General features: G+C 49.9%; 2 protein-coding genes across 8 annotated transcripts in view; one reads left to right on the top strand and one right to left on the bottom strand.

Moving 5' to 3' along the window:
• The window catches only part of CDK11B (cyclin-dependent kinase 11B), a 30,325-nt gene extending 18,030 nt beyond the window's left edge, over positions 1-12,295 (top strand). For 4 of the 7 annotated variants that reach the window (XM_006871721.1, XM_006871719.1, XM_006871724.1 and 1 more), the window contains exons 6-20: positions 6,713-6,849; positions 7,276-7,398; positions 7,810-7,905; positions 7,997-8,164; positions 8,447-8,512; positions 8,661-8,836; positions 9,598-9,688; positions 10,313-10,434; positions 10,546-10,651; positions 10,903-11,024; positions 11,132-11,239; positions 11,376-11,492; positions 11,607-11,755; positions 11,877-12,066; positions 12,195-12,295. In XM_006871721.1, the coding sequence (XP_006871783.1) occupies positions 6,713-6,849; positions 7,276-7,398; positions 7,810-7,905; positions 7,997-8,164; positions 8,447-8,512; positions 8,661-8,836; positions 9,598-9,688; positions 10,313-10,434; positions 10,546-10,651; positions 10,903-11,024; positions 11,132-11,239; positions 11,376-11,492; positions 11,607-11,755; positions 11,877-12,066; positions 12,195-12,287 (1,864 nt within the window). In that variant the 3' untranslated portion in view covers positions 12,288-12,295. Of the gene's footprint in view, positions 1-6,712; positions 6,850-7,275; positions 7,429-7,809; positions 7,906-7,996; positions 8,165-8,446; positions 8,513-8,660; positions 8,837-9,597; positions 9,689-10,312; positions 10,435-10,545; positions 10,652-10,902; positions 11,025-11,131; positions 11,240-11,375; positions 11,493-11,606; positions 11,756-11,876; positions 12,067-12,194 lie in introns of all 7 variants that reach the window. The other 3 variants (XM_006871720.1, XM_006871718.1, XM_006871723.1) reach the window with 1 other exon arrangement.
• A 1,538-nt stretch (positions 12,296-13,833) lies between these two features.
• The window catches only part of MMP23B (matrix metallopeptidase 23B), a 4,182-nt gene continuing 2,173 nt past the window's right edge, over positions 13,834-15,842 (bottom strand). Inside the window, exons 2-8 of the mRNA XM_006871771.1 lie at positions 15,620-15,759; positions 15,315-15,454; positions 15,082-15,249; positions 14,586-14,750; positions 14,356-14,466; positions 14,132-14,258; positions 13,834-14,008 (exon numbers count right to left, since the gene is read on the bottom strand). Coding sequence (XP_006871833.1) covers positions 13,834-14,008; positions 14,132-14,258; positions 14,356-14,466; positions 14,586-14,750; positions 15,082-15,249; positions 15,315-15,454; positions 15,620-15,759 — 1,026 coding nt within the window. The remainder of the gene's footprint in view (positions 14,009-14,131; positions 14,259-14,355; positions 14,467-14,585; positions 14,751-15,081; positions 15,250-15,314; positions 15,455-15,619; positions 15,760-15,842) is intronic.

Raw genomic sequence — 15,842 nt, 5'->3', positions numbered from 1 at the left:
CATGTGGTTGTCAGATTCAAAATGGCCAATACCAGTCCATTTCAGCTCACTAAAGCCTAAGAAACTCGATGGCACATAACAACAACAACAACAAAGCCTAAGATATCAATGTTTATGTGTTCCATTTCATTTTTAACAACTTCCAATTTTCTCAGATTCATACTTTGTACATTCCATGTTCTATTTTCAATGGATGTTCACAGCTGTTTCTCTTCATTTTGAGTTGTGCCCCATCAGCAAATGAAGGTTCTGTGGCTTTTTCTCCCACGAGCTTAACTCCATTCACATCATCATGGTCAGCTCTACTTTGAAACCTGTCTACCATGGGTGACCCTGCTGGTTATTTAAAATACTGGTGGCATAGCCCTCAGAATCACAGCAACTCAAGCTGTGAGATTTACAGCCTCGGAAACCTTGTACAGGGTTGCTATGTGTTGGAACCAACTTGACGGCACTTAACAACTTCTCTATTGATGTGTACATTTATTATTGTAAACCACCCTTAAACACTGTTTTTGCTGTGTCCCAAAAGCTTTAATATGTTGTATTTTAATTCTTGTGAGATTTCAGGAACTTTTTCTTCTGTTATCGCAGTTTTTAAGCAGGATGTAATTTAGTTTCCAAGTATTAGTGGGTTTTTTCCCCTTGATCTTCCAGTTAGTGTTGTGCTCTGAGAAGATGCTTTGTAGTATTTTGATGTTTTAAATTTATTGAGGCTTGCTACGTCGCCTAACATATGTTCTATTCTGTAGAATGTTCTATGGCATTTGAAAAGAATACATATTATATTGTTGATGGATCGGGTGTTCTGTGTATATGTCAATGAGGACAGGTTGGTTGATTTCTGGTTGTTTTATCCTTCATGGAAAGTGCTGTATTAGTCTCTTACTATTGTTATACAGTTGTGTAGCACTTCAGTTTTGTTATAGCTTGGCTTACGTGTTTTGAGGTTCTTTCATTGGGTTAAAAATGTTTATTATGGTTAAAATCTTCTTGTACAATTGATCCCTTTGTCATTTTATAATGTCCTTGCTTGTCTTGTACTTGAAGTCTGTTTTATCAGAATTTAATGTTGTCACTCCTGCTCTTTGATTGCCATTTGCTTAATGTATTTTTTTTCTATCCTTTGATTTTTAGTTTGTTTTTGTCTTTGTATGAAAGGTGTGTCCCTCATAGACGGCATATTGAAGGGTCCTGCTGTCATATCCATTCAGCTGCTCTGTCTCTTGTACATTTAATTAATTTACATATAGTGTAATTATCTGTTGTTGTTGTTGCTAGATGCTATTGAGCAGTTACCGCCTCATAGCACATTTATGCACAACAGTACAAAACACTGCCTGGGCCTGAGCCAACCTCACAATCATTGCTACACTTGAGCCCATTGCTGCTCTCACTGTGCCAAGCCATCTCATTGGGGGTCTTGCTCTTTTACCCTGACCTTCCACTTTACCAAGCATGATGTCCTTCTCCAGGGACTGGTCCCTCCTGATAACATGTCCCAAGTACCAGGTCTGGCCATCCTGGCTTCTAAGGGGCATTCTGACTATCCTTCTTCCAACACAGATAATATTTGTACTTTTGGCAGTCCATGGTATTCTCCAATACCATAACTCAATGCATCAATTTTTCTATGGTCTTCTTTATTCATTTTCCAACTTTCACACGCATATGAGTTTATTGTAAAATACCATGGTTTGGGTCAGAGGCATCTTAGTCTTCAAACTGACATCTTCTCTCTTGAACACAGTGATATCTCTCTTTCCACGTGCTCGTCTGAATCTGGCTTGAACCTCTTTTTTTGTTGTTGTTAAGTGCTTTCGAGTCAGATTCGACTCATAGCGACCCTGTATTGGGTTTCCAAGGAGCATTTGATGAGTTTGAACTGCTGACCTTGTGGTTCAAACCAACCTTGCCAGTCCAGTGTTGCATCCCTCTGGTAGTTCCTGTCAATGTACTGTTGCAGTTGTTTTTTAATTATTTTTAGCAAAATTTTACTTGTTTGCGAAATTAATGATATTGTCTGATGATTTCTGCATTCCATTGGCTCTTCTCTCTTTGGAATGTTTTAATTTTCTTCAGCTTCAATCTGGACTTGCATATAAGCAATTGGCATCTCTTTCCACAGATGTTGTAAATTTGATTTCTGTGTATTTTATTTGGTGAGATCCATGTGTATCAGCATCATTTATGTTGTTTAAAAATATTTGCAATCAACAAGTCATTGGTCTTGCAAAATTTCTATCATGTGATTTCCAGCATCATTTCTACTACTGAAGTCATATTTTCCAATGACTGATGCTTCCTCTTAGTTTCCAACTTTTGCATTCCAGTTGCCAGTAATTATCACTACATCTTGATTACATGTTTCATCCATTTCAGACTAAAGAAGTTGGTAGAATTCCTTAATTTCATCATCACTGGATTTAGTAGTTGGTGCATAAATCTGAATAGCAGTTGTATCAGTTACTCTTCCTTGTAGCTGTATGGATATTATCTCATAACACACAGTGCTGTTCTTCAAGGTAGATCTTGGAATGTTCTGTTTGATGATGAGTGCACTGCCATTCCTCTTCAATTGTTCATTTCCGACTGTGTCACTCAGGTTCTGTGTCAAGTTGATTGAGCCAGGATGCCCAGTTGTTTAGCATTTGATAGTTAACTCTGTTGATTTCAACCAATTGAAAGGATGTTTCCTTGGGGGGTGTGGCCTCCCATTATGATGGACACATAGGAAGGACTCACTCTCTTTCCTGCTGGATCTGGGTCTCGCATTTGGGTTGTCCCTTGTTTCTAGTCTTTCGTAGTCTGGAAGCTCATCTGAAACATGTCCACCATGGGTGACTCTGCTGGTATTTAAATTACCGGTGGCATAGCTTCCAGAATCACTGCAACACGCAAGCCACCACAGTACGGCAAACTGACAGACAAGTAAATTATCAATAGGTATGAATTTCTTGTGCTGCTAATTTCTTCCATTCCACTTAATTTTCTGTATTGGGTTCATTTTGTCTGTGGGTTTACTCATCCTTATTTCATTCATTGCTGCTATCTTAGTGTTTACTAAATGTTTGTAATTTTATTTTTATGAGAAGGCTTATGATCTTTGAGGTTACCCAGTAATTTATTATTTTCTTTCCAAGTTTAAAATGGTCTATTCTACCTTGAACATCCGAATTGGCAAAGAAGTAAAATTATCCTGTTTGTAGATGACAAGATTCTAGACATAGAAATTCCCAAATACTCAGCAAAAAAATTACTGAAACTAAGTGAAAAATTTAGCAAAGTGGCAAGGTACAAGACCAGCGTACAAAAATCAGTTGGAATGAAATGATATACAATAGGATGAATGTAAAACTAATGTTCTCCCATGTAAACTATCCCATAATTCGCAATAAAACATTGAAAAAACAAACAAACAGTTGGGTTCCTTTACACTAACCAAGAGAACTCTTGGCCGGGAAATCAGGGGAACCTACCATTTATAGTAGCAACCCCAAAAGATGAAAATAGTTAGGACATAAACAGAGTATATTGTGAAAATGTCAGTACTACCTAAAGCAATCTATAGATATAATTCTGAACCAGAGTCTAATATTCTTTAAAGAGATGGATAAAATAATCATCAATTTTATATGGAAAGGAAAGAGACCCTGGATAAGCAAAGCAGTATTTTTAAAGAAGAACGAAGTAGGAGACCTCTCACTTCCTGATCTCAAAACCTGCTACAAAGCCACAGTAGTCAACACATCCTGGTACTGGTATTACAACAAACATAGATCAGTGGACCAGAATTAGGAAGCTAGAAGCAAATCCATCCACCTATGGATGGCCGATCTTTAACAAAATACAAAAATCGTTAAGGGGAAGAGATCATCTCTTTCACAAATGGTATTGAAAATCTGGATATTCATTTGCAGAAAACTGAAACAGGATCCAGGTCTTACACCAAATACAAACACAAGTTGGATCAAAGACCTAATTATAAACCCTAAAACTATAAAGAGCATAGTTGAGAACAGGGACAGATTTAGGGTCCCTAATGGTGCTGTGGGTTAATGTGCTGGACTGCAAAGTCAGTCTGAACTGAAAGGTCGGCGGTTTAAGCTTACCAGGTGCTCCTCGGAAACCCTATATAGGGTCACTATGGGTCAGAACTGACTTGACAGCACTTAACAACAATAATACTGGGGTCCAGGTGTGGTGCTGTAGCATAAGTACTGGGCTGCTAACTGAGATTGGCAGTCCAAATCCCCCAGCCTCTTTTTGGAAACCCAGTAAAGAATGGCTGAATCAGAACTGACTCAGTGGTACTTAACAACATGACATATTGTGATATTAAAGGATTCTGTGGGTAAAATACTGAATGATGCAGAAACCATCAAAATAAAATGGAAAATAAGAGAGAAGAAAGACATCAATTTCCAAGATTGGAAATGTGAGACAACATGACAACCCTATAGAAATCAAAAGAATCATAAATAAATTATAAACAAACTTCACCAACAAATTGCCCCAAGAAGTAGTAGAAAATGCGAGTAGACCTGTAACAACTAAAGAGATGGAATTAGCTATTAAAGACCTTTCCACAAAGCAAAGCCCAGGCCTAGATGATGAACGTTAGCAAATTTTGAGTATTTTGGTAATGAGTTTCCCAACTCGTTTTGTAGGGTCCTTAGGATTTCCCCTAAATTATTGACCCCTAAGGCACTGAAGGAGCCCTGGTCACACAGTGGTTAAGTGCTCAGCTGATTCGAGCCTAGCAGTTGAGAAGAAGAGTGAGGCTTTCAGTTTCCGTAAAGATCACACTCTAGGAAACCATGTGGGGTAGTTTTCCTGTCGTGTGGGGATGGTTTCATATCGAAATGGATTTAGTGACATTTTGAAATTTTTTTCTGTTGTTTGTTTGAGAATCTGGTCTGGCTAGGGTGTTTGCCCTGAAACTGACAGAGCTCAGGGACTGGCTTTTAAAAGCCTGGGAACAGGAAGACTCAGATGGAGCTTCCTGGTTGGTGAGTATATGCTCTCAGAGGGTCGAAAGTCCTTGGGAACATGGACACTCCTCACTGAGATCCCTCCTGGACTTCACCCAAAGCACCACTTCATTTGTATTTCAGGTAATATTACAAAAGATTGGTAACTGTAAATACATATTTGTTGTTGTTATGTGCCATGGAATTGGTTCCAATTCATAGCGCGACCCTGCACAGGGTTTCTGAGGCCATAAATCTTTATGGGAGCAGAAAGCCTGATCTTTCTCCCGCGGAACAGCTGGTAGTTTCGAACTGTTGGCCTTAAGATTCGCAGCCCGATTCGGACATAACACACCCACAGGATGTTAGAGGCAGCAGGGTTATGTCAGCTTACTTGGCCGTCTAAAGGACTATGACCTTCTAACTTGAGGGCCTGTAGGGATGAGAGATCTGGCCGTCTGAGATCATCTAACCCTAGGTGGCTGAGGTGGTGGAAAGGTGCCTCTTGGAGCAGCCGGCACTGAGGGTGGAGAAGTTGTGGTTGGAGTTCTGGTGTGGCACTGTGGGCTAGAGCTCTGGACCGCAAAGTCAGTTTGAACCATGAAGTTAGTGGTTCAAACTCAACATCCACTCTTTGGAACAGGGTCACTATGAGTCAGAACTGACTCGATGGCATTTAACAAGAAGAAGAAGTTGTTTTTGTTAGGTGTTGTCAAGTTGGCTTTCCAACTCATGCCATCTTTATACACAACAGAAGGAAATACTGCCAATGCCATGTCCCATTCCTGTGAGTGGTAGTGGATTGGACTGTTATGATTCAAAGAGTTGTTACTAGCTGATTTTCAGAAGGAGATCACCTTTCTTTCTAGTCTGTCTCAATCTGTAAGCTCTGCAGAAACCTGTTCATCATCCTAGCAAGAGTCAATCCTTCACTGACAGACAGGGTTGCTGTGTGTATGACGTGCGCTGGAAAAACTGAACCCAGGGTTTCCACATGGAGACCAAGAACTCTTCCACTGAGCCACCACTGACCTCCTTTATCTAGGAACATGTAAAACAAACTGTGACTGACCAATTCTAACTATTTGGCTACATTTATTTCACTTAACTGATGTTTCCTATGTCCCTACTGCCCTTCACATGTATTCTTTAATTACTGTCCCTTTATGACTCCAGTCAGTTGGGCTCTGGTAGAGTGGTGGTTACAAGTTGGGTTGCTAATCTCAAGGTCAGTAGTTGGAAACTACCACCTTTTCCACAAGAGAAAGATGAGGCTTTCTGCTCCTGTGAAGATTTATAGCCTCGGAAACCCTATACAGGGTCATTATGAGTCAAAATTGACTCCATAGCACATCACCACCACCAGATTGGGCTGGGAAATGGACAGGGCCCGGGGGTGGCATGAGTCTTGTGGGTCCCCTCCCACCTTTCCCAGGCAGGTGCGTGCTCCTTTCATAGCTCGTGTGAATCTGTCTCCTGGTGAGTTTGGGTTTACATCGGCTTGTTGTGCACACCTCAGGAAATTCCTGCTGTGCGCTAGTGGGACTCCCAACAGCAGTGTTCCTGTTTCTTAAGGGGGTGGGGGGGGCACCATGTTGCAGGACTTGAGACTCATGGGCATACTGCTTGGTGGATGTGTGTTTCTCTGTGTTCTGCTTTGAAAAGCCTCTTATGACTGTTTAGAAATGGAACCCAGAGAGCTAGGGGTAAAAGGAATCTTTCTGGCCTTGGTGCCACAGGGACCGCTTGGAGCAGCTGGAGAGGAAGCGGGAGCGAGAGCGGAAGCTTCGAGAACAGCAGAAGGAGCAGAGGGAGCAGAAGGAGCGGGAGCGGAGGGCTGAGGAGCGGCGCAAGGAGCGCGAGGCGCGGAGGGAAGGTAGGGTGACCAGCTTCCTGCAGAAACCCCTCACCTCTGGGCACCTGAGGTGGGATGATGAATGACAGGGTGGGGACCTCCTGCAGCTATAGAGGCTACAGGAACTGGTGGGGCTAGCACTGATCTTCAGGCAGGGCCACATGTGTTGCTGCCTGTGTTGGTCAGCACATGTCCTGGAGTTGGGTTCTTGGCACCCGTGTGATCACTTTCCCACTCCCTGTCTGACCAGTGGCAGTCAGTTGGGAGCTCTGTAGGGTCCTCAGGGCAGCTCATGGTCAGGCGTCGTGGCCTCCCACCCCATGCTGTTGGCACTGTACCCGTGCTGCGGGTCTGTCTGCACACATCACTTGCCCCTGTAAGAAGCCAGGGTCCTCCAGAAAGAAGAGACTACAGTATAGCCCCTGTTCTGTTCTGTGGCTATCCCAGTGTCTGCACATCACCGCACAATGCGGGAGGAGTACGCAGAGAAGGTGAAAGCCAGCCACTGGAGCCGCAGTCCCCTCCGGCCTCCGAGGGACAGGTTTGAGCTGAACGATGGCCGGAAGCCAGGTAAGATGGCGGGCCTACCTCAGGCCCATTGTGTGTGGTGAGGGGGCGTCTCCACACACTGACGGCTGTTGAGTTTGTTCACACAAACCATCACAGAGTGCTGCTGGTCAAGGGCCTGGCATTCCTGTGCACAGTAGGATAGTGTGCTCATCGGAGCGCCTCCATGCCTCAATGGGCTCTTAAGTATTTCACTTACCAAACATATTTTATCTATTTAAGTTTTGGCTGGAAAGTTGATGACTTATCTTCCCAGGAGTGGCTCTTTCGGTTCCGCGCAGGGCTGAGCCATTATTCATGCATACAGAAGTGAATCATTATGTGAAAGGCACCATGTGACTTTGGGGTATTGTTGTCTTGTTTATTTAAAACTTTCTATTTCCCCAAATTCATCATTGATGGTTTGTTTCATAGTAAAGGAAGAGAAAATGGAAGAAAGAGATCCCCTGTCCGACTTGCAAGATGTTAGCGACAGTGAGAGGAAGACCAGCTCGGCAGAGTCCTCCTCAGGTAGCTAAGCACCTGGCCCAGGCCTCACCTCACCTACCTCTGTGAGGGCCGGGGCAGTGGGCTTACCTTGCAACTATGTGTCCTTCCTCAGCGGAGTCGGGGTCTGGCTCAGAGGAGGAAGAAGAGGAAGAGGAGGAGGAGGAGGAGGAGGAAGGGAGCAGTAGTGAGGAGTCGGAGGAGGAGGAAGAAGAGGAGGAAGAGGAAGAAGAAGAAGAAGAGACTGGGAGCAATTCGGAAGATGCTTCAGAGCAGTCCGCTGGTGAGGAGAGCCTGTGCAGTCTTTAGACTTTCAGGATCCAAGCTCCCTGTCGATTGTAGGCATGTGGGAGAGGCAGATATGTAACGTCAGGTGTTCTCAAACATTTTGAAATTGAGGGTGCCTTGTTACCTGGGATCCATGAGATCCCAACATGACTATTGAGATGCTTCTTGCTTTCCATCAGCTAAGCTGACCCTCATTCTGCCTGTTGAGGGGTCTGGCGCGTGCCGCAGCGCGACACTAACTCCAGTCACCTGGGCGGACACCTGCTTTCTCTTGCAGAAGAAGTGAGCGAAGAGGAGATGAGTGAGGAAGAAGAGCGGGAGAATGAAAACCACGTCCTCGTTGGTGAGCACGTGCCTCACAGAAGGTCCTTTCCCTACCCGTCCCGAAGAATCAGCGTACCGTTTTTCAGGCGCACCCTTGGTTTTGCCCAGAGGGGGAAAGGGTCTTGGCACATGCTGGTTCTTGGTTCTGTAATCCTTGTCCTTTGAAGTTCCAGAGTCACGATTTGACCGCGATTCTGGGGAGAGTGAGGAAGTAGAGGAAGAAGGGGGTGAGGGGACCCCGCAGAGCAGTGCCCTCACTGAAGGAGACTGCGTGCCGGACTCCCCTGTCTTGTCGCCAATTGAGCTCAAGCAGGAGCTGCCCAAGTACCTACCTGCCCTGCAGGTCAGCCCCTGCCGCCGTGACCACACAGCATGGTGCCCCCTCTGTGGTCCAGGGAGGGTGGAAGCAGATCACACCTCTGTGCTAGGCACAGTGGGGTGAGGTGGGCATGACAGTTGGGTGTCACGTGCTGACCTTGTTTGCCTGCAGGCTGAGTCGTTAGGCCCTGTTGACTGTCCTCAGCCACACTGAGCTCAAAGGACCCTTGGGTCTCATTAGTAGCCACAAGAGGCGGCATCCTGGGCACAGGAGAGCTGACTACTGCCTTTGCCTCCTCATACTGAGTGTGAGGGACCTCGGCCCATGGACAGATGGCCAGGCTAGTGCAGGAACGTCTCTCGCAGACAGGCACGTGGAGCCCAGCTGGGCCGGCACTGGTCTGTCGCACCACTGTGTCCTCAGACATGGGGAGGCACAAGGCAGGCAGCTCTGGGTCTTCAGCACGTGAGGGGCCAGTGTGAAGTGGTTTTGGGTCACTGTATCTATGATAAAGTGTCTGTGCTCCCGAAAGGAGGGCAGAAATTGGCCCCTGGTCCCCCTCTTTGCCTCACCTTTTGGTGCATCCCACAGACACATTCAGGGAGTTTGCCACACTGCTCTGTGGGCATTGGATGGGCAGAGGGACAAGCTCATAGAGCTGAGGAGGGGGTGTCCTTGACCATATCTGGGGGGCGGGGATTCTGACCTAGCCCAGGTCCTGAAGGAGAGGGTGTACATGATTCATCTGGGGTCCTGGCCCATCACTCATGCCCCACTCTCCCTAGGGCTGCCGGAGTGTTGAGGAGTTCCAGTGCCTGAACAGGATTGAAGAGGGCACGTATGGTGTGGTCTACAGAGCAAAGGACAAGAAAACAGGTAGGTAGAGTCCTCGGGAGTCTTATGAATAATAGTGGGAAAGGACTGGGGTCCGGAGAACCTGGCGTCCTCTGACTTGAGAGCCCAGGTGGGCAAGATGCGTGAGAGCTGGGCCAGAGTGTTCTAGTACAGCCTGGTGATTCCGGCAAGCCCAGAGTATCTGTTGGCTCTCAGAGGAGAGTGTATGGAGACAGGCAGAAGCATTGGCAAGTGGAGGTCACCCATGGAAAGACGCAGGAACTAAGGGGCTGCTGGTGAAAACAGCTAAGGGGCTGCTGATGGCTCTGATTGCCTTGAATAGATAGTCCCCTCCATGACACTGGGTGTCCCTGTGCACCCTATCCTGTGTCAAGTCTCAGTGACTCGGCCTCCAGAGCATGTGTCTATGGTCACTCCTGAGGCAGCTTCCCCCAACACATGGCTGTGTTTTCTGAAAACCCAGGGCGAATAGCCATGTGGTCTCTAGGACCATTTGGAGGATTGGAGACACCGAGGTCTGTCAGCCTCCTCATGACCCTGGAGGTGCTGGGTATAGGAGAAAGCCTCTTCAGCCACTGAGATTCTAAATGTGATCTTGTGAGAGCATTTTCTCAGCTCCTGTTTTTTAAACTCTTTTTATTACAGATGAAATTGTGGCTTTGAAACGGCTAAAAATGGAAAAGGAAAAGGAGGGATTTCCCATCACATCACTGAGAGAGATTAACACCATCCTCAAGGCCCAGCACCCCAACATTGTCACTGTCAGGGTAAGGCTCTGCTAGTCCCCACCGCACCTACCCATTTAGTCCTGATGAGGGGCCTGTGTCCTGCAGGCCCCCTGAGTGTGCGTCCACACCCACACTCTGACGTTTTTCTAGGAGATCGTCGTGGGCAGCAACATGGACAAGATCTACATTGTGATGAACTATGTGGAGCACGACCTCAAGAGTCTGATGGAGACCATGAAACAGCCCTTCCTGCCAGGTGGGGGCACCAGGCTGTGGTGGAGGTGCCACGCCTTGGTTAACCCTTCAGGTGTCAGTGGGGTCCTTAGTGGTGGGGGTGTTAGCAGCACTTGCCATCCTTGAACTCTGACCCCTCAGAGCCCTGACCTGCCGGTGCCTGAAGCATTGAACTTTCAAGCTCTCAGGCTCCGATCAGACATCCCAAGGGAACCATCCCTCATAGTCAACGTGTCCTATGCCCATGGATGTGTGACCTACCTGTCCCCCTAGGGGAGGTGAAGACTTTGATGATCCAGCTTCTTCGGGGAGTGAGGCACCTGCATGACAACTGGATCCTGCACCGTGACCTCAAGACATCCAACCTGCTGCTGAGCCATGCTGGCGTCCTCAAGGTGGACCCCAATCCACACACCACCCCCATGCCTCTCCTACCCCGTTCACACCCGGGCCACCCCATTGCCACAGGGCCCAGCTATAGCTCATTCCTTTGCCTCTCCAGGTGGGTGACTTTGGGCTGGCACGTGAGTATGGGTCCCCACTGAAAGCCTACACCCCAGTTGTGGTGACTCTGTGGTACCGTGCCCCGGAGCTGCTGCTCGGTGCCAAGGTGAGTGCACTCAGGTATCTGGATCAGGGGGTGCAGTGCGCAGCCTTCAGGGCTCCATGATGGCCCTGCCCCGAGACCACAGACCTGTCTGGCCGCCTGCTGTCAACACGGCTAAGCCAGGTACCTGGCCTTGCAGGAATACTCCACGGCCATCGACATGTGGTCTGTGGGCTGCATCTTCGGAGAGCTACTGACTCAGAAGCCTCTGTTTCCTGGGAAATCAGAGATTGATCAGATCAACAAAGTGTTCAAGGTGAGGGGCTGAGGGCTGGGCCTGGGCAGGCATGGTGGTCAGTCTGGTGATCAGACTTGGAGTTAGCTGCCAGGTGGGATCAGGCTGTTCTTCGGCAACCCCACCTTTCTCTAGGACTTAGGGACCCCCAGTGAGAAAATCTGGCCTGGCTATAGTGACCTGCCCGCAGTTAAGAAGATGACATTCACCGAATATCCCTACAACAACCTGCGCAAGCGCTTCGGCGCGCTGCTCTCAGACCAGGGCTTCGACCTCATGAACAAGTAAGTGCCGTTGCCAGAGGGTCTGGCTGCCTGCCGCCAGTGGCCTTCCCCCTCCCTGGCACAGCTGCCCTTGGCTCGGCCTGGTACCTTCTCGTGCTGCCACATGCCTTGCTCTTCCCAGGTTCCTGACATACTTCCCTGGACGGAGGATCAATGCTGAAGATGGCCTCAAGCACGAGTACTTCCGTGAGACCCCACTGCCCATCGACCCCTCCATGTTCCCTACGTGGCCTGCCAAGAGCGAGCAGCAGCGGGTGAAACGTGGCACCAGCCCGCGGCCACCTGAGGGGGGCCTGGGCTACAGCCAGCTGGTGAGGGCGGGGCTGTGGGGAAGAGAGGGGTCCTGACAGGGAGGGTGATTGGAGTAGAGCAGAAAGGTCTTCATGGGTGGTGCTCCTCAGGGGCTAGGTCCTCATGGGCACACTGAATCTGTCCTCAGGGTGACGATGACCTCAAAGAGACTGGCTTCCACCTAACCACCACAAACCAGGGAGCTTCAGCTGCTGGGCCTGGCTTCAGCCTCAAGTTCTGACCTCAGAGCAAGAGGCATTGCACTCCCCAAGGCCTGGCAGGGCAGGAGACACAGGCTCTGGTTTCTGACCAGAGTGGCTTAAGTGGTATCTTTGTCAGACTGCCACCTCAGACCTGAGCTGCTGCGGCTGCTGAGACCGAGCCCAGGCTCAGAGCTCCTTGTTAGGTTCTTACTTCGTTTTCCACGTTGTATTTTTATTTCCTTTTGGCTTGTAAATTTGTAGAATTAAATCATATTTTCATGTTGTAAAGGCTGTATTTTTTTAAGATGGACCAGACTTCTCTGGAGATGCCCAGCATGCAGAAGCTGGGTGTCAGGGAGCTAACATGTACAGTGCATCCTACCACACACCCATGCTCATGCATGTGGCCAAATTGAGTGCCAGTAGAACAATTTGAGCAGTAATTTGGAGCCAGTGCTTTGGGAGGGTTTTTTCTGTGTTTTAATCTTGCAAGATACAACTCCTGGGGCCTGCAGACCGTCTATTTGTCATCTGGATCAAATGCCTCTTGAGGTTGCACAATTCAGAGGCCCAAAGCATGTGGGCTGGGTTTTCCCCAGATGCAAGCCCTGGCCCAGACCCACACCATTCTATCTGCTATACAATAGGTTAGAGATTTTAAATGTAGTTTACTCTTGTTGAAAAAGGCGCACTGGTGGCATAGTGGGTTAAGTATAAATTTTGAACCATAAAGTCGGTGGTTCAAACCCACTAACTGCTAAACGAGAAAGATGAGGCTGTCTGTTCCCTGAGCCTGTGTCTGTAAAGATAACACTAGGGTACAGCACTGCTCTGTCCTATCGGGTTACTATGACCCAGTATCAAGTGGATGGCAGTGGGATTCTTGAAAAACCAGTGCAGTTCCCTCCTAAACTCAAGTGTCCTCCTTCTGGCAACTGGACCAGAGCTGAGTCTGGTGGATGTGGTTCCTTGGCACAAGGCAGCTCAAAGTGGGGGCTCTCAGCTGTCTGACCTCATTTCCTGTGCCATCTCAGATCAGTACCATGGCCAGGCAGGGGAAAGACCTGCAGGCCCAGTTGTCAGCTTTTGGAAGCAAAAGGGGTTGAAGGCCTCTTGCCTCTGCCAGACCTAGTCAGTGTCTATCTAGATAAACCATTCTTCCCTCAACCTCAAGTCCCCTCTCTGCTGCTGATGTCTTTGGCCCTGGCCTTGCTCTCTGATACCCTATTAAAAAAGGCTACACAGGCCTAGCTGCATGGTGCCTCCTAGACTCAGCCCATCGCCTCTTGCAGGAAGTCTTGTTTCAGGGGTCTCCAGGCAAATCCTGTATGACCCCAGGCTCTGCTTCCAGCCATGCTATGCACTTAGGCCTCACAGATGACCAAACCATATGATGGGGACTGACTGCCTTCACAGGCCACACCCTGAACTCAAGGAGCTGTGACGTAAGGGGAACTGTCGAGACCTCTAGAACTCTTCACCAGGATTGAGCACACCACCACCCCCTCAAAAAATGGGCAGAGACAAGTAGTAGAGAAAGTGCTTTATCAGTTCCCGCTCCTTTGGCCTGCCGCAATTAGCACTCTAGCTCCGAACACGGACACGCCAAGAGTAGGTAGTGAGCACGCGCTGGCGCCTGCGCACCACGCACGTGTAGGTGCCCTCGTTGATGGCGTTGGCGATGATGCTCAAGTGCGCCTCGCCCAGCGCCAGGTAACCAGGATAGGAGAACTCCAGGGGCTCCTGGTCCTTGTACCAGCTGCAAGGGGGTGGGGAGAAGGTGGCTAGGCTAGGCTAGACTACCATCTACCATCCCTCGAAATTGCCCCACCTCTTCGGCTCTTCAATTCCCTCCCCCCTCCTCCCGCCTCCCAGCACTCACTATACTTTGCCCTTCTTGTGCAGAATCTTCTGGCCACAGCGAAAGGTCATATTCCTGCCTTCAGGCACCAACTTGGTCTTGGTCCTGGGCGGCGGTGGGGTGGCAGCCACCGTGGGGAAGGGGAACTCTGCTCCGGGAAGGGGCAAGTGCCAAATGCCACATCAGTGCCCTTACTTCCCCGCAGAAGGCAGAGAAGGAAGCCCGAGCAGGTCATTTGACATTACCATAGCAAAAGTCGCAGCTGCTGGGGCAGAGCCTCTTCATGAGCCTCCGACGGGCATCGCAGAAGCCCCTCCGCGCCCAGGACGCGCAAACAAACAGCCGGTCCAGGCAGCCTGCGGAGGGGCCCCGATTTAGGGACCGCCCCTACCTTCACCTGGGCCCGCCCCCAGTCCCGCCTCCCAATCCCTGCTTCCTGCCCTCCTGCCTGGTCCACTGCATCCCATACCCTCACCGTAGAGCCGGTGTAGCCCCCACATCTCATCCTGCGACAGCATCTTCCAGCCGCGCAGTGTGGCGTTGAGGTGCATGAGAGCCTGGCCGTGCTGCGAGTGCATCAGGCCCAGAGCGTGGCCAATCTCGTGGGCTGCCACGTGCACCAGGTCCGTGAGCCACACGCCTGCAGGCCCAGGGGTCAGCATTTCGAAGACCCTGGCCCGGCGCCTCCACCCTGCTGGCTATGCTGAGTAGAGCCGCTATGGCCTCGGAAGATAACAAAGTCCCGAGACAGGAGATGACTCGGGCCCCAGGAATGCAGCTCAGCGCCCTCAGCAGCCGCGAGCTGGGGGGGTGCTCGGAGAGCTGGAACCTCAGGCCTGCGCCTCTCCCTCTGCGACCTCCCCGCCCAGCCAATTTAACCCCAAATCCCTGCCACCCCCTCAAGTGTCTCCTGCCCTTTGGTGATGCCGGGGGCAAGAAGGGACGGCCCGAGGGGAGACAATGCGGGTCACCTTTCTTCCAGCTGTAGCGTGTGGGGCCCAGCACCCAATACTCGCTGTCGTCGAAGTGGATGCCGCCGTGCGGGGGGAAGAAGGCGTGGGCCAGCTCACCCGTGGGGCCGTCGAAGCAGTGGTGCAGGGCCGAGGCGAGGCAGTCCGTGTGGTTGGCTGGATAGAAGCCTGGGGGGAGCACGGAGCTGAGCGGGCTGCGAGCCACGTTGGGTCGGGACAGGGCAGGCGCCCACCTATGCGGAGGTCGCTGGGCTGCTCGGGGGCCACTTCTCGAAAACTGAAGGGGGACACATCGCTCCACATGCGGAAGGCAGCAGCTAGGCCCCTCCGGGTTTCGCTAGGATTCAGCAGGTTCCGCGGGAAGGAGAGGATCCTAGCGGGGGAGGGGAGCGGGAGTCAGGGGAGGTGAAAAAGAGGATCCAGGGGCGCAAGGTCGGAGTGATGGACAGGAAAAGATCCTGAAGGGGTCAAGGTCAGGAAGGAGAGGATCCTGGGCAGTGCATCCAGGCGGTGACTGACTTCAGACCCAGGGTCACACCTGTACGTGAGGTTGAAGTGGTCCCAGCGCAGCCTAGCCGGGGTCAACGTGTATCGGCGTCTGCGGGGAGCCTGAGGGGGTGGCGGGCCGAGGACTAGGGTGGCAGGGACACCCTCAGGGTCTGGCGCCGCTACGTCTCCCTTCAAGAGAAGCGGGTGGCATGTCGCTGGAAAGGTAGGGAAGAGGGTCCCCAACCCCAAGGCTGGAAGAGGCAGTGGGGGCT

Source organism: Chrysochloris asiatica, unplaced genomic scaffold, assembly GCF_000296735.1.
Source record: "Chrysochloris asiatica unplaced genomic scaffold, ChrAsi1.0 scaffold00173, whole genome shotgun sequence".
Taxonomy (NCBI): domain Eukaryota; kingdom Metazoa; phylum Chordata; class Mammalia; order Afrosoricida; family Chrysochloridae; genus Chrysochloris; species Chrysochloris asiatica.
This window is presented reverse-complemented; position numbering and strand designations above follow the sequence as displayed.